Raw genomic sequence first — 27,289 nt, 5'->3', positions numbered from 1 at the left:
GAATCAAAACTGTTTAATTCCCTTAGAATTTTGGTTGAAATTTTTAAATTATCTGAGCCAGAGTTAATTTACATATTTAAGATTTAACATAATTCAAACCTTAATTTGAAGATTTAACAAGTTCATAGTACGCTGGAGTACAAATTCAAATTTATAAATTAGAAATAATGTAACCTTTTATTTATTTAGAGAAAGACAAAAAGAAAGTAGTTTATTTTTTGTATACTGTCATTGATTTACTTTTATACTGCCCAGGATTGCCCTATCAGGGAGATGGGTAGCATATAAATTTAATAAACAAATAAGTATCTCCCACCCTTTCATTAATTTCAATTAAGGTTACTAATCTCATATTTTATATTCATTCTTTGGAAGTATTACAGACCTATTCTTCCCTCTGATTCCAAAAATTACAATAAAAAATTCATAATGAAGATAAATTCATTTCAAGAAAAAAGTTCCAAAAATTAAAAGATTTAAAAATTTAAAATCTTTTAAATTTTTGAATCTTTTTCACACACATTTTTAATAGCCAGCTTGGAACAGTTATAGTGTACCTTCTCTCTCCGTCGCACACGTGCTGAAAATGTTTGTTGAAAGGTGTCTGCATCTCCTCCCATTTCAAAGACTTTAAGAGATAAATTGGGCTCATTTTCTTCTAGCTCGTGAATGTTATCATATGTTTTAGGCCTTGGGGCGGCAAAAACCAGCATATGACAGCCACCACAAGCAGCCTATAACATAAACATAGTAGATTTATTATTAGAAGTGCTACATGCAGGTTCATAACCCTGAACAGAAAAATATGTTCCTGAGTTTAGATTATTATTAATTAGTAATCTAATAATTTAGACTTTTTAATATCTCAAAAACACATAATGCAAAACTAAATGGGGAAAAAACTACATTATTATATAAATTAAATTTATTGATTTTTTAAATCAAGCCTGATTTTTTGTTGGAAAAACCCTTTTATTTTGTTTAATGTTCATTTCACCAGGATCATTTTCTGCAAATCTTTCATTTATCTTTAGCTGAAGAAGAACCACCGAGAAATATTGCCAAAAAGGAGCCTTGGTAGTACAGTGGTTTAAAGCACCCTGTTATTAACACAGCTGCCTGCAATTACTGCAGGTTCGAATCTTACCAGGCTCAAGGTTGACTCAGCCTTCCATCCTTTCTAAGGTAGGTTAAATGAGGACCCAGTTTGTGGGGGCAATAAGCTGACTTTGTATAAATATACAAAAAGTATGAAGGCTATTGCTTAGCGCATTGTAAGCCGCCCTGAGTCTCCGGAGAAGGGCGGCATATAAATCAAATAAAAAACAAACAAACAAACAAAAAAAAAAACTACAGACTTGAATCCTAAGCTTGTTAATATACTCTACTGTTGCTTTTACCTAATGTGTTCTTACTTCCTAACTATCCCCTCTAACTGCTGCCAATGTTTTAAGAAACAGTGACTATAAGAGAAAATTAAAATAATTGTCACTGTATCTACATACACTTGACAATGCAAAAGATACAGGAAAATGTTTAATAAAAATATTGTTTAATAGTTAAGAAATGAACAGGCATTGAGGGGGATTAATACTGTAATTGATCACATGCTGCCAAATAACTTCAGGTGTGGAAGCAAACTAAATTCTATATTTTCTCTGAATCTCATTCCTCTTAGTGTTGGAAGATGAAAAGAGGATGAGCTTTTTGATGTTACAAGAGGCAGGTGGTTAGAGACATCTTTATAAACTCAAGTGTTCTCAAGCACAGATAATTCTACACAGAAAGGTGGCATTTAGCAGAGGAGAAAAATATATATCTCTTTGAGTACAGTTCTACTGTATATATGTTAAATACAATGTAATTGTATGCATGGGTATTCAGACATGAATCTCATGCAATTCAATGAAATTTAGTCCTAAGAAAAGAAATATAGATTTCAATTTTGATTTTAAATATAACCACAGCATATAAATCCCAGAAGACAAAAGGACACCTTTATGTATGCAATAGAAGACTGTATCTTAGAAGCTTCCTTCAAGATGCACATTCCTTTGAACTATTTTCACCTCATACTGTGTTTGTTCACAATAAAAGTACTGTGTTTCCCCACAAATAAGACCCTGTCTTATATTTTTTTGAACCCTGAAATAAGCGCTTGGTCTTATTGCCATGCGCTCAAAAGCCCGATTGGGCTTATTATCAGGGGATGTCTTATTTTGGGGGAAACAGGATATACCTCATTCAAATGATTTCCATGACTTCCACATTTATATATTCCAACTGAAAAGTTTAACATGTAAATGTGACTTGGGGGGGAAGAAAAAAAATATAGATAATTGGAATAAAATATATCACATTATCTTGTGAATCTGTATCAACATATACATCTCTTTAGTGTAAGAGTTTTCCTTAAAGATGATTCATAGAACATAAAGTTCCTAGTATGGGTTTCATACATTAAAAAACCACCTCCCAATTGTGTTGGATAGAATGTAGAATTAGGGGAACATCTTACTATATATAATAACTCTATGATAGATTTCAATTTCTTTGGGAACAGGTTTTAAGGAAATAGAACAAATTGCACAACAAATAAATAGTACTCCTTAGCTGGCATTATTTAATTTGTACTAATCATTAAATAAAAATGTAACATACAGCCTTAGTGGAATATTTAATGGATGCAATTCAAATAATTGGGTTGCTAGATTTTTGAAAGATTTGATCAGAGCTGATACACATGATTAAAACTTTTATGGGATATTTTGTTACAGGAATTTTTTAAGACAATTATAGTGAGTTAAAAACAAGCTAAAATGAAAAATTTTATTATGACCTAGTCCATGTTTACTGAAGTAATTAACAAAAGAAGTATCAATCAACATCATTTAAAGGTATAAGAAAATATTGGGAAATATCTCATTCTTTCACAATACTTTGAAAATATATTTCAAATATTGTAACTGAATGAAAAATTTGTATGGAAATGAAACCTTTCTCATGCTATTTTGTTTCTTCTTTTTCTTATCATTGCATACTCTAATGTGCTTTTTATTTGGATAACATTAAAGCATTTTTTTGCTAATGTAAATAAAATGTACACTAAATTGTAAAGGTGGAGTGATGAATAAAACTATACTTAATGACTTCAGAACTCATGTATAATTAAAAAATAAATGAAACATAATACTAGTTTTAAATAATCAGATGTCAGGCCTGGAAGCCATCTTTTTCATTGGATCTTCAGGTCTTCCATATTTACTACTGTGAGAAACTGGGAGGGGGAATTGTACGGAGCCAGGATGATATATATAGTCATAATAACATTCCTTTCTCAGAAAGTCAAGGACATCTTGCCCTGCATCTGGATGGCTGGAACTGGGACAGTGTTTGGGACCACTGCTTGGATTGGACCATGTGATGGACATGTGGGGGTTGGGCAGGGACTTGAACTTTCCTTTGGGTGAGGAAAACCTGGAAGCTTTAAGATTCAGGCTTTCCCAGATGTGCCAATATGACATTTCTAATAAAATTGAACTTTGAGGAAACTCAAGCCTCAGAGGTTTTTTTTTCTTGGGGGTGTTACTTGGAACCCTGACATTAACCCGAATCTCCTTTAAAATTCAACCAGCTCCCTGGATACTGGGGTACTGTCCGGGGCCCTGAGCCCCTAACATCAGATGGAGAAAGACAAGAAAGCCATGGAGGGAACCATGGGGACTGGCTCAGCAACTCCTGTCGAGACCATCTACTCCCCTTCCCAAGCCGTGGTGGAAGCGGAAGAAGTCGCAGAAATAGAATGCCAGATGGGTGCCCAAAGAGCCAGCGCCTGAGCGAGCCACACAACCGGATCTAATCCTGTGGGACGAAGTTGCAGGAGCTACTCCGCTCCAAGAAGTGGTCGCCAGAGCAGCGCTGTTGGAACCACAAATGGGTGGAAGCCGAGCGGAACAGTTCCCAACCTTTGAATGGGCCAGTTGTGCCGCAAACACTCCAAAGAATGGGGATTCCCGCCGCCATCACACAGCCAGTCACTGGACAGTCTCCTGGAACAGTTTGGCCAACTCAGTGTGACCAGTCCCGCTCAACCTATGAGGGTTGAGCAGCCCAGATGAACCCTGGCTCAACCTACGTTCACCTTCCCGAGCCAGGAATCCGCAGGACCACTGAGCGGGGTGTCTACCTCCTTCCATTCGGCGCACAGCAGATTGTTCCATAGCCTCCCACATCGGGCCCGAGCTACTGGAGTGACAGCCACCACAGGGATTGGAATCGCACAGCAACAGAGCTTAGTGAGCCAGCCCGGCACGGGGTTGCAAGGACTGCAACTGGGGCTACTGGGACCAAGTATTCTACCCCAGCAACCAGCCTTCAGGCGACCTCCGGCGGACCAGATCCCTCCTGGATGGGCATTTTACCCTGGCAAGGGGTGGGTGCAATACCAATGGACACCTGCCCCAATCCTGCAGCCCGCATCTATCTATCAACCAGCGCACTTCCAGCCACTGGTCCTGGGGCCCCAGCCGGTACCAGACTTCGAACGGTTTCTGGCCCCCTTCCAGCAAGTGTCGCCAGGTTAGCAGTGCCCATCTCACCGCAAATGCCTCTTTTTCCCATGCTGCCCATCATCTCTCTGTGTCCATGAGCTTGTGGGAGGTGTAGGCGCTGATTTGTAGATTTCCTTGACTATTTCTTTGGAGTAGCACTGCTCCAACTGCCATGTCGCTGGCATCTGCTTGGATGACGAAGGGTTGTTCGGAGTCAGGATGCTTCAACACCGGTTCCTTCACAAACATTTCTTTTAGTGTTTCAAATGCCTCTTGGCAGGTTAGGTCCCACTGTAGAGGTTGTCCTGGGTGGGGTTTTGTTCCTGGGCTCCCTGTCTTTAGAAGGTCTGTCATGGGTTTGGCAATCTTCACAAAGGAGGGGATGAATTGCCTGTAGAAGTTCGTAAACCCTAGGAAGCTTTGTAGCTGTCTACGGGTGCGAGGGGGTTGCCAGCCTAGGACGGCTTGCACTTTGGCTGGATCCATCTCTATTCCCTCATTTGACACTTGATAACCCAGGTAGTCTAGCCGTGCATGGTAGAACTCGCATTTCGACAGCTTGACATACAGGTTGGCTGCCAGAAGTTTTTCCAGTACCTGGCAGACAAGGGGTATCTGGTTGCCCATGGTCTCAGTGTAAATGAGGATATCATCTAGGTAGACAAGAACCCCCTTGTAGAGGTGCTCATGCAGCACCTCATTTATTAATTGCATGAACACCACTGGGGCTCTCTGCAGTCCAAAAGGCATCACTTTGAATTGGAAGCTCCCTAGGGGGCAGTTGAACGCTGTTTTCCACTCGTCTCCCTCCCTGATGCGTACTCAGTTATATGCTTCTCTGAGGTCTAGTTTGGTGAAGACTTTTCCTTTGGCCAGGTGAGATAGCATGTCCTTCATGAGGGGGAGGGGGTATAGGTTGTGTACACAGACGGCATTGATCCTCAAAAGTCCACCCACAATCTCATAGTTCCATCTTTTTTTTCTTTGAAGAGGACTGGCGCCGCGACCCATGGTTTGGCTGGCTCGATGAACCCCCTTTCTAGGTTTTTTTCTATGTAATTGCGCATTTCTTGCATTTCCCGGGGTGTCATGGCATAGTTTGGGCTTGGGTAGTTTTGCCCAGGGGATGATTTCGATGGCGCAATCTGCCTCGTGGTGGGGAGGTAGGACGTTGCACTCAGCCTCGCTGAATACTTCTGCAAGGTCCTGATATTCCCTCGGGATCAGCTCGGTCTCTGGGGTTTTGTCAGATGTGGCTACCAGTTGTTCTGGTGTGCTCTTTTGGAGGGTTCCCTGCATGGGTGGTGTTTCTGCTGGCTGATGCAGGAGGGGTTGGGGCCCCCTTGCTATTCTCAGTCTGCGGATACCCCGTTGCCACCAGATGGTTGATCCCCACTTGTCTAGCCAAGAGAGTCCCAGTTTGACTGGATCTGTCATTTTGGGGGCTATTACGAATCAAATTACTTCCCAATGATCCGCTAGCTCTAGCCTCACTGGTTCGGTCAGGTGAGTGATATAGGCTCCCCCCATTAGGGACCCATCAACCTGTTTGAACCGAATTGGGTGGGTCAGTCTTTTTGCTCTGATCCCCAGTTTCAGGACTGTGATTAGGTTGATCAAGCATCTAGTGCAGCCTGAGTCTATCAGGGCTTGAAAAGCCCCCTGGGTCCCCATTTTTGGGGCTGTGAGGCATATTGGGAAAACAAAAGGGTGGACTGGTCCCCTCACCATTGGGTCGTTTTCGCCCTCGTCCTCGCTGTCATAGGATTCTGGCGACTGGTCATCATTGCCTGGGGTTCCCCCTCCTTCGGCTGGGTGGGGAGGGACCTCTTCAGCCTGGAGGGCCCTCCGGGATGTGTTGGTGGCCCGTTTGGGGCCTTGTTCCAGCTGTGCCCTGGGTGGTGGCTCTGGCCTAGGCCTCGGGGCTGGGGTCATGCATGCAGATGCCATGTGGCCCTTCCCTCCACATCTGTAGCACTTCAGCAGGCTTCGAGGGAGGGCTGGTTTTGGGGTCTGCCGTGGTGCTGTGGTTCCACATTGGCTGGACGGTTTCAGGTCAGGTTGCTCCCTCTCTTTCATGTCTGGTTGCTTTCTCATGTTGTTGGTGCGCAATCCACTGTTGACTTTTATTGATACTCGGAACCACTCAGAGAGCTGGTTTGGGATGTCCCAGTAAGCGGTTACCTGGGCAATTTGTTTGTCCAGGTTTGTTCTGAAAAAGTGCGCTAGCAACCGCTCTGGTAAAGGGGGTAACCTCCCAATGACTGTCCCAAATTCGTGGATGTGCTCTTTAATGGGACGGCCCCTCTGCTTTAGATAGCTGAGCTCATCTTCTGCATACAGGTCTTCCTCCGCCTCCTCGAATCTGGCCTCTAGCAGTCGTAGGAAGTCATCTGCATCTTGCAGTTGGGTGGCTCTCCTCTTGTGGAGGGCTGCTAGCCATTCCCTTGCTTCCCCCTTTAGCCCCTCTGCGATGGTATTCACCATGGCTCTGGGGGATGGGTAGAGGTGTCCATAACATTCTAGGTGGATCTCAGCTGAGTCAAGGAATAGAGCTAGCTGGTCTGAATCCCCATCAAACTTTCCTCTGAACTGGGGCAGTTCATTCAGCACTGCTCCTCTCTCCCCCTGTTGGCCTCTGTATGCTTGCATTTGATGTAGCTGGCCCTCTTCCTCAGCTCTAGTCTGGAGAGAGAGGGGGGCTTGTCTGCCCTGGGCAGCCTGCCTGCTGCTGGAAAAGACACTGGTTGCAGCCTCCTGATGGCCGGAGAAGGGGGGCTCTGTTCCTGTCTGCTTCTCCTCACTCCATAGGGATCCACTGCTCCTCCCCTCTCCTTTGGCCTGCGTGATGGCCCCTCATTGGGAAGGGTGGCCCGGTCAAATTTCTCCCTCGGCTGCTCTCTGGAACTCCTCAGGGGCTTTGGGGGCCTGGCTTGTTTCCAGTCCAGCCTCCACTCCACTCTTCCCAGCTCGCTCAGGGGCTTCCCCTTTTCCCGGACATTAGGGTGGGGGAACTCAACCTCAGCTGCTTTAGGGATTAACTCCCACCAATACTCATCTCTTCTTGCTTCCACCACTGGAGCAGGCATCTCAGCTTTGATGTCTGAGGGAGGCTGCATTCTGGCTGCAATCAAGTTCTCTTCAGATAGCCCGTCTTCGGCCATGGTTGTCTGATTTTCCCTCCTAGCACCCCAGATATTGGGGAGCGATTGGAGAGTCCACGATTCAGGAAACCTGGTAATATTGATAGATTTTAAAAGTAGTTGTAACTGTCTGTGAAGTTTCCGAAAGATGCCCTAATTAATTCATGAGCCATGAGCCAAACTCCCCCCAAAAATACAGTCATTTATTAGGAGCACCATTTCGGCAATATTCGGATGCAGTTAGAACTAATCCCACGTAGCTTTACGTTCTCCTATGACCCTGTCTCTCCCCTCCTCCCTGCCATGTCATAAATCACATTCTCCAATTAACCACTTTGGCTGGCTGTGAAATCCAACACCCTCCTACTGATTGCAGTAAGAAAGCATGTATGGAATGTAGCTTCAGTTAGGGAAATCAATCAGCTCTATCAGTTCTCCCTCCCTCCTGCTCATGGCAACCTGAAAGCTTTGCAAGTTGACACAGGGCTTCATCCAATCCGCAAAGTCCAAGGTGGCTGCTTAAAGAAAAGATGGGGGGGGGGATGAGGCTTTGCATGGATATTCGTGGAATTAATGTTGTGTACATGGAGAACACCTACCCCTCCCACTTATGAAGGACATGCTAAACCACTTAGCCAAGGGAAAGGTGTTCACCAAACTAGACTTGAGGGAAGCCTACTACCACATCACAATCAAAGAAAGAGATGAATGGAAAACAGCCTTTAACTGTCCGCTTGGCAGCTTCCAATTCAAAGTCATGCCATTCGGACTGCAAGGGGCCCCAGCAGTCTTCATACAATTAATCAATTATGTGCTGCATGAACACTTATACAAAGGGGTCCTAGTTTACCTGAACATTCTCCTATTCAGCAAGACCCTCAAGGAACACGTAAAACTAGTGCAGCAAGTGCTGAAAAAACTCCTTGTCGCTAAACTCTATGCAAAGCTGTCAAAATGTGAATTCCACCAAATTTCCTTTGACTATCTAGGCTACCGAATATCCAGCGGGGAGTGGTGATGGAAATGGACCCAGGAAAAGTGAAACCGGTGCTAGACTGGTAACCCCCACGCACCTGCAAACAGCTTCAAAGCTTCCTGGGATTTGCAAATTTTTACAGTTTATACCAGGGTTCGCAGAAGTCGCCTTCAATCAGATGGCTGATACCTGAAGGGATTATGGTGACATGGCAAGAACAAAGATACAGACTCGATTCGATTGAAAAAGCGAAAAGATTTTACCAACAATTCTGTGGACCAATGGATGGAGATTTGGGAGCGGTAGATGCTGCAAAAGAGAAAGATAAGATAAGAGGAGTGGTACTGTATATTAAAGAAAGACGAGAACCCAAACAAATGTTTGAAGATGAGGAAGGCAGGTTTTTGATGGTTAAAATAAAAATGAACTTTAAACAAATACTTTTGATAGCATTATATGCACCAAATGAAAAACAGGAAGAATTTTATTGGCGACTACACAGGAAAATTGTAGAACTGGACTATGAAAATGTATGTATTATGGGTGATTTCAATGCTGTAACAGATACAGATTTAGACTACAAAACAGTAAAGACAAACAAAAAACCGAGAAAACACTGCCAAAGGCCTTCTTTACAATGACAGAAGAATTGTGTATACAAGATATTTGGAGACAGAAACACTTAAAAGAGAATCAGTACACTTTTACTCAAATAGACACTTATCGTGGTCAAGGATAGATATGATATGGATGTCAATTGGATTTACAGTAACCGTGCATGAAGTAAATATTGACTCAAACATATGGGCAGACCACATCCCAATAACATGGAAAGGGAAAAGAAAAAGATAAGATGGACTCTGAATGCAACAATATTAAATGAAAAAGAATTTCAGAAATTTGTGGAAAAAGAATTGGAAATTTTCTTTAAAATAAATAAAAAGGAGAATACATTACTCCAGAATGTTTGGGATACAATGAAAGCATATATTATAGGCCTGACAATAACATATTTGGGAAAAAAGAATAAAAAGAAATGCCAGAAACAAGCAAGATTGGAAAAAAGAGTATAAAAGCCTGGAAAAAGTGTTCCAGAAAAATGGTCAAAACAATAAAAAAATTAAGAAACTGATGGAATTGAAGAAATATGTAATAATTTTAAATGAACAAGAAACATTAGCAAATCAATTGAGAACATTGAGACAGAATTTTTTTGAAAATGCAAATAAACCAGGAAGATGATTAGCATATAATCTAAGAAAAGAGAAGGAGAAGAAAATTATAAAATACCTTCAAGATGGAGAAGGGAAATTACAATATAGAACTGAGGAAAAAAAGAAAGTAATCCAAGAATACTATCAAAAACTCTATTCTCAAGAGAAGAGCTCAGAGGAGGAGGTACAAAGCTACTTGGAGAAATCTGATTTAATTAAAATAGCAGAACAATATAAAGAAATGCTAGAAGAAAGACTAACAATGATGGAATTAACAGAAGCCATAAAAAGACAAAAAAGTGGAAAAGCACCAGGACCAGATGGTCTACCAGCTGAACTATATAAAACACTACAAGAAGTGATCAGTAATGTAATGTTGGACTTATTTAATGACTTATTATTGAAGGCTAAGATGCCAGACTCATGGAAAAAGGCATATGTGACACTTATACCTAAAGAAGATACAGATTTACAACTGATTAAAAACTATAGACCGATTTCGCTATTAAATGTAGATTATAAGATTTTTGCCTCGATAATGGCAAATAGGTTGAAAAAACTGCTAAATGAATATATTCATACTGATCAAAATGGCTTCTTACCAAAAAGACAAATTAGAAATAATATGAGGATGATTTTGAGTACTTTGGAATATATTTTCATCCAGAAAAACAAATGGCATTGATGTTCTTAGATGCACAGAAAGCTTTTGATAATGTGACTTGGCAGTTTATGATAAAACAATTACAGAAAATAGACTTTGGGGAGAGATTTATAAATACTATAAAAACAATTTATGATACACATTTTGCCAAGATAATGATGAATGGAGAAATGATGGAAAAAAATCAATATAATGAAAGGGACTAGACAAGACTGTCCTTTATCACCACTATTGTTTATTTTGACTCTAGAAGTCCTAGAGAAGTCCTAAATAGAAATATTAGACAAAATGATGAGATAAAAGGGATGAAAATTAAAAAAGAGGAGTATAAGTTACAAGCATTTGTAGATGATTTGGTATTCTTTATAGAGGAGCTGCAAATAACAGGTCCTAAGTTATTAGAACAGATAGAAAGATATGGAAAAGTCTCTGGTTTGAAAATAAACAAAGACAAAACAAAAATCCTGGTGAAAAGTACAACAGAAAAACAAAACAGAGAAATAAAAAAAAAGTTAGATATACAAGTTGTGAAGAAAGTTAAATATTTGGGAGTACATTTAACTTCAAGATGTGCAACAATAAAAAAAGAAAATTATAAATTGGAATAATTTAAATTATAAATAATAATAATTTAATAAAAAAATGGAAGAATCTCCAATTATCACTTATGGGACAGATTGCATTGATAAAGATGAACATATTACCAAGATTGTTATTTTTATTTCAGACGGTGCCAATAAAAATTGAAAAGACATATTTTCATTATCTGAATAAGGTAATGAGGAAATGTATATGGCAAGGGAAAAAAGCAAGAATAAGTTTAAAAATACTTACAAGACAGGAGGTTGCGAGGGGGATTTGGTCTACCAAATTGGGAATTATATTACCAAGCAGCAACATTGACATGGCTGAAAGAATGGATTGAACTAAGAACTATAAGGTTGTTAACATTAGAAGGGCATGATTTGCAACTGGGTTGCCATGCTTTTTTGTGGTATGGTAGACATAAGATACATACATATTTTCATAGACATTATATAAGAAATGCATTGCTATTGGTTTGGGAGAAGGTTAGAGATAAGTATTATGTGAAAATACCAGTATGGTTATCAACGATGGAAGCTTTAATACACCCAAATGTTTTTAATTTTGGAAATATTGTTAGATATAAAGATTTGTTAACAGATAAGGGGGAATTGAAAGAGAAACGAAAACTGGAAGAACAAGGGATTGAGACAGATTGGTATATGTATATGCAGATAAGAACAAGATATGAAAAAGACGCTAAGTTACATGGTTTTTATTTGGAAAAGACTGAATTGGATAGGATATTCACAGGTACGGAAGAAAATTTAATTAAAAAGTTTTATAATTTTTTGCTATATATTGAATTGGAGGAGGAACAGGTAAAAGAAACAATGATAGCTTGGGGAAGAAATTTTGGACATTCAATGGATCTGGAAAAATGGCAACAGCTATGGGAAAGGAATTATAAACTAACAATGTCCACCGCATATAAGGAAAACCAATATAAAATGTTTTATACATGGCATATGCCATGGGAGAAATTAGCAAAATGTTTAAAGATAAATCAGCGAAATGTTGAAAATGTCACCAATTACCAGGATCTTATTATCATATGTGGTGGACATGCCCTGAAGCAAAAAAATATTGGAATAAAATTAAAATCTGGCTGGAAGAAATTACACAATTACATATTGAATTCAAACCAAATTGTTCCTATTGGGTATCCTACCTGACAAAATTAAAAAGAAATATATTTATTGGATTATACACCTAATAACAGCTGCAAGAATTGTTTATGCTCAAAATTGGAAAGCAGAGAAAATACCCTTGGAAGAAGAAGTAATAAGAAAGATTTTAGATTGTGCAGAAATGAATTGATTAACTTTGTTGATTAAAGATAGGGAAGAATCAGAATACTTTAGAATATGGAATTATTTCTATTGTTGGTTGGAAAAGAGATATAAATGATTAATTTTATAACTATGTGTTAAAATTTGATGGCAAGAATATGGTTATAGGAATGAATTGTTATAGTGGTTTGGATGACGATTAAAATAGAAGAAACTACTGGAACAAGAAGAACAAAAAGATCTGAAGAAGATAACACCAAGATGTCATAGGGGAGGGATGACTGATGTATTAAATGTTTGTTTGTCTTATAAAATAAAAAACTTTTCTAAAAAAAAAAAAGGTGACCAAAGAAAAAATTCTTGCAGAGATTGATGAAATATTTAGAGTTAATACCAGATATACGGCAAGAAACAGACTTCCTAGAGAGGCAAATGTGAGATTCACAAAAAAAACAATGAAAGCAGAGATTTAACAAAGAGCGAGAGACGATCCTTTAAAATACAAAGGGAAAGAAATAGTAGTCTTAAAACAGATTCCGAGAAGATTTGGAGAAATAAGAAAAGAATACCAATTCCTGACAAAGCACTTAATTAAAAATGGAATGAATTTCAGATGGCTGATACTGGAGGGAATATTGGTGACTTGGATGGAGCAAAGACATAGATTGGATTCCATAGAAAAAGCAGAACAATTTTATGAGCACTATTTTGGATCACAGGAGGAAATGCGAATAAGAGAAAAAGAAGAGGATAAGCAACAAAAGGAAGCTACAAGAGAGAGAAATATACAACAAAAAGAAGATGAAAGAGATTTGAAGGAAATAGCAAAAAAAGAAGAGGCAAAGGCAAAAGAACCGAGACAGATAAGAGCGACTAAAATGACAAAACCCATTTATAAGTAAATTATGGAAGAAGAAATAAAATTACTGTCAATTAACATAAACAGACTGAATTCAGGAATAAAAAGGAAAAGAATTTTCAGTCAATTAATTAAAATTAGATATAATCGGCTTGCAAGTAGTTCACATTAAAAAACAACACAATCAAATACTGGAATATCCCAAAATTGGGAAGTTATATACTTCTCTATCACAACAAAAGAAGAGGGGAATAGCTCTTTACATAAAAGAGACAATAAATGTTAAACAAATCTTTATGGATGAGGAAGGGAGGATTTTGATGGTGGAGATAACAATGAACAATAAACAGATACTTTTAGTAGTAATATACGCACCAAATACTAATGAAGAGGACTTTTATGGTAAACTTCATAAAAAAATAATAGAATTGGAGTATGAAAACATATGTATACTAGGAGACTTTAATGCAATTGTGGATGCAGAATTGGATTACAAACCTAGAAAGGTAAATAAAAAAACCAGGAAGACACTTCCTAAATTTTTCTTTAAAATAACGGAAGAACTATGCATCCAAGATACATCCCAAGGAAAACCAATATTCATTTTACTCAAATAGGCATATGTCTTGGTCAAGAATAGACATGATATGGATATCAGCAGAGTTAAAATCTAATATACAAGAAATAAATATAGAAACAAGTAAATGGGCGGATCATAATCCGATAAAAGTTATATGGAAGGGACAAAAAAAGAAATTAAGTTGAATCAATCAATACTAAAAGAAAAGGAATTTGTTCAATTTATGGAAACAGAATTGGACTTTTTTTTTAAGAGAACAGAAAAGAAGAAACGTCATTACAAAATGTATGGGACACAGCTAAAGCATATATTAGAGGATTAACTATAACATAGATGGGAAAGAAAAACAAAAAGAAGATCAAAGAAAGAAGACAAAATCAAAGGATACTAGAAGAAGAATACAAGAGACTAGAGACAGAACTACAAAAAGATCCACAAAAAAAGAATATAAAAAACCAAATGGAATTAACGAAACATAAACTGAATCTAATAGATAAAGACGAACTAGCACAAAAAATTAAAAGTGCGAAACAAAACTTATTTGAAAACGCAAATAAACGAGGAAGATGGCTGGCATATAAATTGAAAAAGGAGAAAGAAAATAAATTGATACACCAACTAATGAATGATGAAGGAACTTTTCATCATCAAAATGACGATAAAAAGAAAGTGAATCAAAACTATGGAAAACTGTATGATCAAGAGTTAATCCCAGAAGATAAAATAAAATAATATTTAGAAAAAGCGGAACTACCTAAAATACCTGAAACAGTGAAAGCAATGCTAGATGAATGTATATCTATGATGGAATTAACAGAAGCAATCAAAAGACAAAAGAATGGTAAAACACAAGGTCCGGATGGATTGCCAGCAGAATTATATAAAGACTTACAAGGTACTTTAAATACCCCAAAGTTGGAATTTAAAATGAACTTTTGTTAGAAGCGAAGGTGCCAAATTCATGGAAGAATATATTACTCTCATATCGAAAGAAGACACCGATCTACAACAGATAAAAAACTATAGATCAATATTGTTACTGAATGCTGAGTATAAAATATTTGCTTCAATAATTGCAGAAAGGCTAAAAAGATTTTTAAATCAATTTATACATCCAGATCAAAATGGTTTTTTACAAATTAAAGACAATATGAGAATAATTTTAAATACATTGGAATACTATGAGGCACATCCAGAGAAGCAAATGGCGTTGATCTTCCTAGATGCACAGAAAGAGTTTGATAATGTGAACTAGCAATTCATGATAGCACAACTAAAAGATATGGACTTTGGGGGAAGATTTATTAATATGATTAAGGCGATATATTATAAACAAACTGCAAAGGTGATGGTAAATGGAGATATGATTGAGAAGGCTAGCATTAAAAAAGGTACAAGACAAGGATCCCCCTTGTCTCCTCAATTATTTGTATTGACATTGGAAGTATTAAATAGAAATATTAGACAAGACACAAAGATAAAAGGCATGGAAATAAAAAAGGAAAAGTATAAACTACAGGTGTTTGCAGACGATTTATCTTAGAAGATCCACAAGAAACAGGGCCTAAACTAATTTTTTAAAAAAAGAATATGATGAAGTGGCAGGTCTGAAAATAAATAAAGAGAAAACTAAGATTTTAGTAAAAAAATCTTACAGATAAACAGAAAAAAGAGTTAATAAAGAGAATAGATATTCAGATTACTAAGAAAGTAAAATACTTAGGGATACAGCTGACAGCAAGATATATAACGATTAAGGAAGATAATTATTATAAACTGTTGCAACAAATTAAAACAGATCTGGAAAAATGGAACTATCTGCAACTATCATTGATAGGAAGAATAGCTACAATCAAAATGAATATATTGCCGAGATTATTGCACTTAAAATTGTGCAAAAGAAATACTTTGAGGAACTTAAGAAAACAATATTAAAATATATCTGGCAAGGGAAAAAAGCAAGAATTAGCTTTAAAATGTTTCAGGATTCACGAAGTAGAGGAGGTTTTAGATTACCTAATTGGGAATTGTATTACTAGGCTGCAATATTAACATGGATGAAAGAATGAATTGTATTGAGGCATATAAGATTATTGACTTTGGAAGGACATGACTTGCAACTGGGCTGGCATGCTTTCTTGTGGTATGGGAAAAACAAGATACTTGGTTACTTTCAAAGACATTATGTAATAAATGCATTAATGTTAGTATGGGAGAAAATTAAAGAGCAACGTTATTTGAGGATACCAGTTTGGCTCTCAACAATGGAAGCACTGATTCACCCAAATGTTATTAACATGGGGAATATTGTTAGATATAAAGATATTTTGAATAAAAAGGGGGAATTCAAAACTAAACAAGAACTGAGTGATCAAAAGATCGATATGGTATGGTGCAGATACATTCTAGATATGAGGAAGATGCTAAATTATATGGTTTCTATAAAGAATTAACAGAATTAGATAACATATTAACAAGAACAGAAGAAAGATTGATAAAGAAATTGTAATGTTACTTAGTGGACATAAAACTGGAAGATGAACAAGTGAAGGAGACAATGATAGCATGGGCAAAAAATTTTGGTCATACAATAGAATTAGATAAATGGCAGAAACTGTGGGATAGGAAGTACAAATTAACGATGTCAACTGCATATAAAGAAAATCTGTATAAGATGTTTTATAGATGGCACTTTGCACCGGCAAGGTTGGCAAAGATGTTTAAAGATAAGTCAGCTAAATGTTGAAAGTGCCAGATACCTGGGTCTTATTATCATATGTGATGGACATGTGTAAAAGCAAAAAAAATACTGGACAAAAATACATACATGGCTGGAAAAGATGATAAAACAGCACATTGATTTAAAACCAGAAATATTTTTGTTGGAGATTTTACCTGAAACTTATAGTAAAGAGAACACATATTTAATTATCCATGTATTAACTGCAGCTAGAATTGTATTTGCACAAAATTGGAAAAGTGAAGAGATCCCTACTGATGAGAATGTGATTAGGAAAATATTAGAATGTGCAGAAATGAACAGATTAACGCTTGCAATTAAAGAGAAAGAACAAACTGAATATTATATGATATGGGAATTATTTTATTGATGGTTAGAGAATAAAAATGGAAGTTGGAAGTAAAAAAAGAAGATTAGAGAAGAGTAGAAAATATGTTAAGATAGAGATGTAAACAATGCGATGATTGTTATTATTGTGACTATGATTATTATGCTTAATATTATTATTATATTCTTATTAGAAGATATGTTAAGAGAAATGAAATAAAATGAACAGGTTTACTATGTTCAATACTACAACTGTAAGATCAGAGAATTAATATCAATGTAATGAATGATGTCGTAAATTTTGATGGTTATTGCACAGAGATATTTGTACCCAGACAACACACTGTTTAAGAGAAGATGGAATGTTTATATTTTTTTAAAAAGAAAAACTTTATTAAAAAAAAGAAAAAGAAAATGAGACTAGGGAAGCCTCCTGGTGTCCTCCAGCAAGTGGCAAGCCCCAGCAGACCTTGGGAGGAAATTATGATGGACTTTATAGTTGAGCTTCCACAGAGATGGGGAAAATACAGTCATTTGGATAGTAATCAACATGTTTTCAAAATAAGCCCACTTCAGTTTGTTCGAGATTACCATCCGCGAAAAAACTGGCAAAGATGTTCATCAAACAGATCTACTGACTACACCGAATACCGCGTCGAGTCATCTCGGATTGAGGGGTCCAATATACAGCAAAATTTTGGAGAGACTTACTGAGATCGGTCGGATCCACACAAGGACTTTGCTCGGCTTTCCATCCAAGTACAAACGGAGCAGCAGAACAATTGAACGCAATGGTGGAACAATATATCAGATGCTATGTGGATTACCAGCAGGAAAACTGGGCAGACCTGCTGCCTTTTGCAGAAGTAGTTTACAACAACGCGGTGCACAATAGCACCGGATTAACCCACTTCCAGGTCATCAGCGGCATGGACTTTGTACCTATGCCTGAACTGCCCAGAGAGCCCCCCTCCTCTATGACCCTGACTGAGTGGATAGAGTCGCTGAGGAAAGGCTGGGAGAATACCAAAAAGGCACTACTGGAAGCTGCTGAAGCATACAAAAAGCAAGCAGATAAACACCGATCTCTTCAACCCCCTTCCTGTGTCAGAGATCGGGTTTATCTGTCAACAAAATACTTAAGACTGAGGCTGCCTAACAAGAAACTAGGACCTAAATTTTTAGGTCCATTCCCAATAAGTAATTAACCCAGTGACAGTTCAGTTTAACCTCCTCGCATTCTAGGGAAAGTACATCCTGTTTTCCACTGTAGTTTGCTGAAGACAGCCATAAGTTCCAGGTTAAGACCACAGGCTCAAGCATCTCCCAAGCCTATTGTAGTGCAAGGGGAAACCCATTACAAAGTTAAAAAGATCTTAGATTCTAGGTTGTATAGAGGTAGATTGCAATATTTAGTGCATTAGAAAGGGTACTCTTTGTCTGAAGCTACTTGGGTTAAAAGCTGGAATGTCAAAGCAGACAGGCTAGTAAAACAATTTTATGATAAATTCCCTGATAAGCCAAAGGGTCCCCCTGGGGGAGGGAGAGTATGCTGAATTAACCACTATGCTACTCTCATTTCAGGACATGCTTTTCTGATCCTGGGGGGGTGGGGCAGTCTGTCAGGCCTAGAAGCCATCTTTTTCATTGGATCTTCAGGCCTGCCACATTTACTACTGTGGGAAACTGGGAGGGGGGATTGTATGGAGCCAGGGTGATATATAGTCATAATAACATTCCTTTCTCAGAAGTCAAGGACATCGTGCCCTGCATCTGGATGGCTGGAACTGGGAGGCATCTCCAGTTGGGACGGTGCTTGGATTGGACCATGTGATGGACATGTGGGTGTTGGGCAGGGACTTGAACTTTCCTTTGGGTGGGGAAAACCTAGAAGCTCTCAGATTCGAGTTTTCCCAGATGTGCCAATATGACATCTCTAATAAAAGGGAACTTTGAGGAAACTCAAGCTTCGGAGTTTTCTTTCATTGGGGGTGTTATTTGGAACCCTGACGTCAGATGTTTTAAATGCCAGATGATACTTATTTCAAAGCATAAATAGGAAACTGAAGACTTACCAAATGGACAGTAAACCTCAAAAAATTGGAACATAATGTAGGTACAAACTGATTAGTGTAATTTTCTTTCCCAAGTCCTAATTTGCCATGCCGTCCATCGCCAAAAGTATACATAAGACCGTTCTCTAAGTACAAAGAAACATGTTAATATCTCAGCCAGCAGACAAAACTGTTATTCTAGCAGCAATTTCATACTTGAGAATTTCAACATGTAGAATAGGCTTTTCATTAGGAGTATAGAACCAGGACCACTGAAAATTTAAAGACTCAATAACAAGACTGCACATATGCACAAGTAAGCCTGTTATAAATTGTTGCCTCCATTTTTTTAAAAAAAATATGATTTTATTAAATTTCAAAAACATAAATAAAAAGTAAACATGCAAAAAAAGGAAGTATAAAAGAATCAGACAAAAAGTAAGATAAAAGTGCAAAGAAAAGAAGGAAAAATGAAAAAGAATGGCTTCTGACTTTCTTGGGTACAGATAGATTAAAATATATCTAACTCTTGCTCTATAATTAACAACAGTATACATTACTTCTATAATCCCATAGAACTCTAGTCATCAAATCCCAGAATCAACATTTAATTTCTCTTAGTTTCTTGCAAAAAGTCCAAAGGTGGCTTGCAAGTAGAAATAAAACAAAAAGTCTGTTGTATAATCAAAATTATCAGTTTTGCAATCTTCACCAATTCCATTCCTTTTAACATTCTTCTAATGTAAGTATTTGTAAGTCCTTCCACCTTTGTGCATATAGGAATATCACCACTGTTATCATATATAAAAATGAAGTCTCATGAGATTTTTCAATTTGTTTGTCCATTAATCACCAAAGAAAAATATCTGGTTCCAATTGTAAATTTACCTTTAAGATCTTCTGAATCAAGCTACATGTTTGATACCAATATTTTCTAGTTTTCTTGCATGTCCATCAAAGACAAAAAATATACCTTCAAATTGATTACAGTTCCAACAAATATTTGAAATTCCATTATATATTTTTGAAAAATTTTCTGTTGTCAAATACCAGCGATATATCATTTTAAAAAACATCTTTAATAGTATAATTGAACATGAAATTCAACCTTTCTTCCACGTATTTCCCCATTAGTCCATTGGTATATTATATCCAAGATTTTTGCTCATCTTTCATACAGTCTTTTACCTTGTTCATCCTCTGTTTTCATTTTCAATAAAAGTTAATACATTTTAGCAATAATATGATTGTCATATGTACAGCCTCCATTTCTGATTTGGAGAGAAATCACAATTTGCCATATTCATATTTAATGCCAATTTGTGGTTTTCAGAATAATGAAACATGGGAAAATCTGAACATATGAGAAAGCAGTTGTAACACTGATTACAGTGATTACAACTATAACACCCAGACCACCATCCCAATACAAGCCCATTGGTTAACAAATTACATGTGAATTTACCGTGTTTTCCCAAAAATAAGATGTCTTATATTTTTTTGAACCCTGAAATAAGCGCTTGGCCTTATTTTCAGGGAGGTCTTATTATTTTGGGTGCGTGGAGCAAGAAATAATCTTGCCATTTTACCCGATTTCCAGCTCTGTCTCCCTAACCCTAACCATAGGAAATGGCGGGGACCAGCTGTGCATGCGTTTAAATATTTTTGGAGAGGGCTTATTTTTGGGGGAGGGCTTATTTTCGGGGGAGGGCTTATTTTCGGGAAAACATGGTAGTTACCATTTTTTTAAAAAATGCTTAACTTAACAATTAAAGAATTGCTTTGAAATCTATTTAGGACTATGAAGATCTATTGACCTTTAATATGATAAAATGCTTACCATATTTTTCAGAGTATAAGACGCACCAGAATATAAGACGCAGCTTAGTTTTTGGGAAGGAAAATGGGGGGGAGGGGAAATCTGCCTACCAGGTATTCATCTGGCTAGCGTCCTTAGTCTGGTCAGCTTCAGCACATTAGTTTGCTGGTTTTGAGTGCGTGTGCGCACTTTTTATCCTCTACTCAGGGATAAAAAACAGCTTCTAAAGCACAGCTGATCTTTGGAGAGAGAAGCAATGAGAAAAGCAGGCAAAGCTCGGAAGATTGCTTCACTCGCTAGTGCCTTGTTAGAGCTGAAAAAATGCTTCTAAAGCACAGCTGAGAGTTGGAGGGAGCAGGCAAAGCTCGGAAGATCGCTTCACTCGCTAGCACCTCATTAGGGCTGAAAAAAAAGCTTCGAAAAAGCTACATTTGGAGTATAAGATGCACCCAAATTTTCAGCCTCTTTTGGGGCGAGGAAGTGTGTCTTATACTCTGAAAAACACGGTAGATACACTGCAAATGTAGCACCAGAGTTAACATTATGCGTACCTGTTATTAAAGCTGTGTGGTTTTCTCCACTTGCAATGTGACAGATTTTATGCTTTCCCAGATGATCTACCATCTTTGGTTCAGAAGTTTCAAAGATAAATGTGCCAAGTCCAAGTTGCCCATATTGGCCTAGTCCAAAGGTATAGACCTCTCCCCCTGAAAAATGCACATGAAAATAATATTCTATTCACAACTGTCATTTTCAAAAATCAGGCTGTTATAGCAGAGCTTGTTAAGATAAGCTTGTTAGCAAATAAAAGCAAACAGATATTCAGATCAGTAGCTATACTGATTATTGTATCAAAGAAATGTAAAGCTAGCCCATCCTACTTCCATTGCAAAATGTATCAGGATTATCAACATGGCAAGGTATGTCTTGTGCAAAAGGAAAAAAAGCTACAACTGATCTAGATTGTCATGTTACTCCAGCTTTCTTCTCCATTGCAAGTGGATAAACATTGTAAGACACAGAAACTTGTTTCCCACATTAGCCAGTAAGATTCTAAGAATAGCATGTAAGCAGAATATAACAGCAACAGCATTTAAAATCTGCCTTATTGATGCTGCAGAAATAAAATTCCTTACTTGGGATTCCTGCTTCCCACTTACTGATCTGAGCGTCTCAGGTTACAAATACACCTGGGCCTGGGATACTAAGTGACGTGGTCATGTGAGATTGCACTTTATGACTGCATCACCTAGCAACAACAATCCTGTTCTGAATTATCATCATAACTCGAGGTCTATTTGTATAGCAACTCCTTGTTTAGCAGCTATTGTTTTGCGAATACTTGCAAATACAATGGCAAGTTTTTTTTAAAAAAAACAATTTTCTGATCAATGCATACATTTACAACCAATTTATTTTCCAGATTCTTTTTATTCTGCCTCTTATTATTTTTAAAAATAACTCAAGGAGAAGAACATACATAATGCTAATTTTGGTTAGTCCTAGGCAGTGGGCCTTTCCGGTGTAGCACCCACATAGTGGAATCTTGTAGAATTGTGAAATAAACTATTATTAATACTATTCCATTTATTATTTTCTTTTTCTGTTTTAGCTTTGCTTTTTAGATTTTAATGCTTTTTAAAACAATTATTATATAGGATTGCTGTATGCTGCCCAAAGTCACAATTTGTGAAATGGGTAGCCATATGAATTTGATTAATAGCTAAATAAATAATACTCCTTCCTCCTCCATTTTCTCCACAACAGCAACCTTGTGAGATAGGTTGGACTAATAGAGAATGACTGGCCAAGGTCACCCATCTGGCTTTCATGCCTAAGGAAGGACTAGAACTTCCAGTCTCCTGGTTTCTAGACCAACACCTTAACTACAGGTAGTCCTTGAGTTACGACAGTTGAGCCCAAAATTTCTGTTGCTAAGTGAAACATTTGTTAAAAGAGATTTTCCCCATTTTACAACCTTTCTTGCCACAATTGTTAAGTGAATCATTGCAGTTCTTAAATTAGTAACACAAGTTCCCATTGACTGCTTGTCAGGTCACACAAGCTGATCACATGATCCTGGGACAATGCAACTGTCATAAATTTGAACCAGTTGCTAAGCATCTAATTTTTGATCATGTGACTATGGCGATGCTGCAACAGTTGTGTGAAAAACAGTCATAAGTCACTTTTTTCAGTGCCTTTGTAACTTTGAATGGTCACTAAATGGACTGTTGTAAGTCGAGGACTACCTGTACTACACCAGCAAAAGTCTTCAGGCTGAAACTGATTAAGCTCTGGTCAGTTTAAGCATCAGCAGAGCTGGTCAGAGAGTGCTACTAATAATAATTAAAGCCACAAAGCTCAGCATTGTAACTTTTGAGTTGGTACTTTTTAGGGAAGCATTGAGCTGTGCAGAAAACTCAGGAAAATGTATTGATTGATTGATTGATTGATTAAATTTATATGCCGCCCCTCTCCGGAGACTCAGGGCGGCTCACAATACATTTAAAAAAAAAACCATTCTAAAAACCTTAGAACGCATTCACACCATTCATGGCCGGATCTCGCCAGATTGCAAAGTGAGATCAACGGCCCCAGGCCTGCCGGAAAAGCCAGGTCTTCACAGCTTTTCGGAAGCCAGTAGGGTGGGGATGGTCCGGACCTCAGGAGGTAACTGGTTCCAGAGAGCTGGGGCAGCCACAGAGAAAGCCCTCCCCCGTGGGCCCGCCAGCCGGCATTATTTAGCTGACGGGACCCAGAGGAGACCAACTCTGTGGGATCTTACCGGTCCGCTGGGAGCTATGTGGTAGAAGGCGGTCTCAAAGATAACCTGGCCCTGAGCCATGTAGGGCTTTAAAGGTAATAACCAACACCTTGAATTGTGCCCGGAGACCAATAGGGAGCCAGTGCAGCTCGCAGAGAATTGGTGTAATGTGGGTGTATCTAGGTGCACCCACAACAGCTTGTGCGGCTGCGTTCTGGACCAGCTGCAGTCTCCGAACACTTTTCAAGGGTAGCCCCATGTAGAGCGCGTTGCAATAATCTAACCATGAGGTGACAAGGGCATGAGTGACTGTGAGGAGCGCCTCCTGATCCAAGTAGGGTCGCAATTGGTGCACCAGCCGAACCTGTGCAAAGGTCCCCCTAGCCACAACTGTCAGATGTTGCTCTAATCTTAGCTGTGAGTCTAGGAGGACACCCAAATTGCGAGCCCGTTCTGAGGGGGACAATTTCCCCCCCCCCAGAACCAAGAATGGACAAGCAACATAGTCTTTAGGAGGCAATACCCACAGCCACTCGGTCTTGTCTGGGTTAAGTCTGAGCCTGTTGACTCTCATCCAGACCCTCACAGCCTCCAGGCACTGGCACATCACATCCACTGCATCACTGAATTGACGTGGGGTAGAGATATACAGCTGGCTATCATCAGCGTATTGCTGATACCTCACCCCGTATTGTTGGATGATCTCACCCAGCAGCTTCATGTAGATGTTAAATAGGAGGGGAGAGAGGACCGAGCCCTAAGGCACCCCGCAAATGAGGGGCCTAGGCGTTGACCTCTGTCCTCCCACCAACACCGACTGTGACCGACCAGAGAGATAGGAGGAGAACCACTGTAACACGGTGCCTCCCACTCCCAACTCCCTTAGTCGTCCCAGAAGGATATCATGGTCAATGGAATCGAAAGCCGCTGAGAGGTCAAGTAACACCAAGATGGAGGAATGACCCCCATCTCGGGCTCGCCAGAGATCATCCATCAGTGTGACCAAAGCAGTTTCCGTGCTGTAGCCAGGCCTGAAGCCCGACTGAAAAGGATCCAGATAATCTGTTTCATCCAATGACCGCAGGAGCTGAAGTGTCACCACTTTCTCTACAACCTTTCCCACAAAGGGTAGGTTGGAGATTGGACGAAAGTTCTTTAATTCTGCTGATCCAGGGAAGGCTTCTTGAGGAGGGGCCTTACAACCGCTTCCTTTAAGGGCTGCGGGAAGACCGCTCCCTCAAGGACGCGTTAACTAAAGCCTGGAACCAGCCTTGTGTCATCTCCCTGCTGGCCGAAACCAGCCAGGAGGGGCACGGGTCCAATAAACAGGTGGAGGAACTCATCGCCCCTACAGTCTTGTCCACTTCCTCAAGAGTCACTGGCTCAAACTCCTCCCACACAATAGGACTAAGACCCGCCCCTGTCATCTCGGTCGGTATTGCCCAATCAGAGTCCAGGTCCATCCGAATCTGGGCAATTTTATCCGACAGTAACTGTGCAAATTCCTCAGCTCTACCCTGCAAGGGCTCCTCCGCTCCCCCAATATTAAGGAGGGAGTGAGTTACCCTAAATAGGGCAGCTGGGCGAGAATCAGCGGATGCAATAAGGGCGGAAAAATATGAACACTTTGCCGCCCGTATCGCCACTAAGTAAGTCCTAACAAAGGCTCTTAAAAGTGTTCGGTCAGATTCGGATTTACTGGTCCTCCAGCATCGCGCTAGACGTCTCTTCTGGCGCTTCATCTCCCGGAACTCCTCAGTAAACCAGGGAGCTTTCCTGGATCCATTGCCATTGAGAGACCGCAAAGGCACAATCTGATCCAATGCCCCAGATGCCGCCTTCTGCCAGGCAGCCACTAGGGTCTTGGCCGGACTGTGGACAAGGGAGTCAGGTTATCTCCCCAAGCTCCTTCTGGAACCCTTCAGGGTCCATTAGGCGTCTGGGGTGGAACCACTTAATCGGCTCCGCCTCCCTGCGATGGAGGAGTGGCATCTTAAAGTCCAGTCTCAACAGGAAATGATCTGACCATGACAAGGGCGATATCTCTATACCCCTTAATTCCAGATCATATCTCCACTGCCCCGAGAGAAATACCAGGTCGAGCGTGTGTCCCCCCCCTCATGGGTCAGACCCTGAACTACTTGGGTCAGGTCCATGGTTGTCATGGAAGCCATGAACTCCTGGGCCCCATCTGAGGATTCGCCAAGTGACGGTAGATTGAAGTCCCCCAGTATCATAAGCCTGAGGAACTCCACCGCCAACCCAGCTACTGCCTCTAGCAGCACAGGCAAGGCTATTGTCACGCAGCTGGGAGGCAGGTACGTCAACAACAACTGATGATACTCAGCTGTACATCTCCACCCCGGACCACCCCAATGATGCCCTTGAAGTGATGTCCCGGTGCCTGAAGGCCGTGCGGATCTGGATGGGGAGAAACAGACTCAGGCTCAACCCATCCAAGACCGAGTGGCTGTGGTTTCCGACATCCCGATATAGTCAGTTGGTGCCATCACTGACTATTGGGGGCGAGTCACTGGCCCCCACGGAGAGGGTTCGCAACTTGGGTGTCCTCCTGGACTCACGGCTGTCTTTAGAAGAGCACATGACGGCCGTGGCCAGGGGGACTTTTTCTCAGGTCCGCCTGATTCGCCAGTTGCGTCCCTTTCTGGATCAGGACTCGTTAAATACGGTCACTCATGCTCTTGTTACTTCCCGCTTGGACTACTGCAATGCTCTCTACATGGGGCTCCCCTTGAGGAGCACCCGGAGGCTCCAGCTGGTCCAGAATGCGGCTGCGCGGGTGGTTATGGGAGCGACGTGACGCTCCCATGTGATCCCCCTCCTGCGCGAGCTGCACTGGCTCCCGGGGGTCTTCCGGGTGCGCTTCAAGGTTTTGGTTACCACCTTTAGAGCGTTCCATGGCATCGGACTGGGGTATCTACGAGACCGCCTTCTGCTACCAATAGCCTCTCACCGACCAGTATGCTCCCATAGAGAGGGGCTCCTCAGGGTGCTGTCGGCCAAACAGTGTCGACTGGAGGCCCCCAGGGGGAGAGCCTTCTCTGTGGGGGGCACCTTGTCACTGCGTTATTTTATTTGCCAGCTGAACTCATAATTTCTGGACTATCAGACTTTCCGTACCTTGCCAAGAATTGTTATCAAAAGCTACTACGCATGTCCATCCACCCACATTCCTTTCACACACTCTTTCCTTTGTTCTCATGCCACAGGAGTGCCGGTTGCTGTGAAAAGCAACTGGCCCGAATTACTTTCAAAAATGTAGCAATTAACTTTTCTTAGTTAGTGAGGTGTTTTATTTTCTTTATAACAAATAAATGAGTTTTATTAGAAACTTTTCCTCGCGTTTCTTTTCAGAATATGGCAACTTGGAATAAGCCACGATCCATCTCCTCTAAACCAGGGTAATTAGTCCCAGAGCCAAACATGGGATTAATAAATGCCCGGACATCTGGTAGCAGAGGATGGTTGATTTATGGCTTTTTTTCCCTTGTTTTGTTACTTCTGATAAGAGCGCACAGGCAATTACTTTTTAGCTACTGAGGTACGCTAATTATTTTGCTAAGATGCCGAAACAGAAGAAGAAAAAAGGCAAATGATTGCATCTCCAGCAGGTCATGCCAATATTGCAGCTCAAGCACAAATGGCAACTGGAATACAGCAGATTCCAGTGCATCAGCCACAGCAGCTACAAATGCCTG

The 27,289-nt window shown here is 39.7% G+C and overlaps 1 protein-coding gene across 3 annotated transcripts in view; it reads right to left on the bottom strand.

Annotated features, from left to right (window-relative positions):
* The window catches only part of RPGR (retinitis pigmentosa GTPase regulator), a 114,455-nt gene that overhangs the window by 34,165 nt on the left and 53,001 nt on the right, over positions 1-27,289 (bottom strand). For all 3 annotated transcript variants that reach the window (XM_087871274.1, XM_087871273.1, XM_060694062.2), the window contains exons 8-10: positions 21,355-21,510; positions 19,006-19,130; positions 558-734 (exon numbers count right to left, since the gene is read on the bottom strand). In XM_087871274.1, coding sequence (XP_087727400.1) covers positions 558-734; positions 19,006-19,130; positions 21,355-21,510 — 458 coding nt within the window. The remainder of the gene's footprint in view (positions 1-557; positions 735-19,005; positions 19,131-21,354; positions 21,511-27,289) is intronic.

This window comes from Pantherophis guttatus, chromosome 5, assembly GCF_059756535.1.
Source record: "Pantherophis guttatus breed Tessera chromosome 5, ASM5975653v1, whole genome shotgun sequence".
Taxonomy (NCBI): Eukaryota; Metazoa; Chordata; class Lepidosauria; order Squamata; family Colubridae; genus Pantherophis; species Pantherophis guttatus.
The sequence above is the reverse complement of the archived record's forward strand: the minus strand, read 5'-3'. Positions and strand labels throughout refer to the sequence as shown.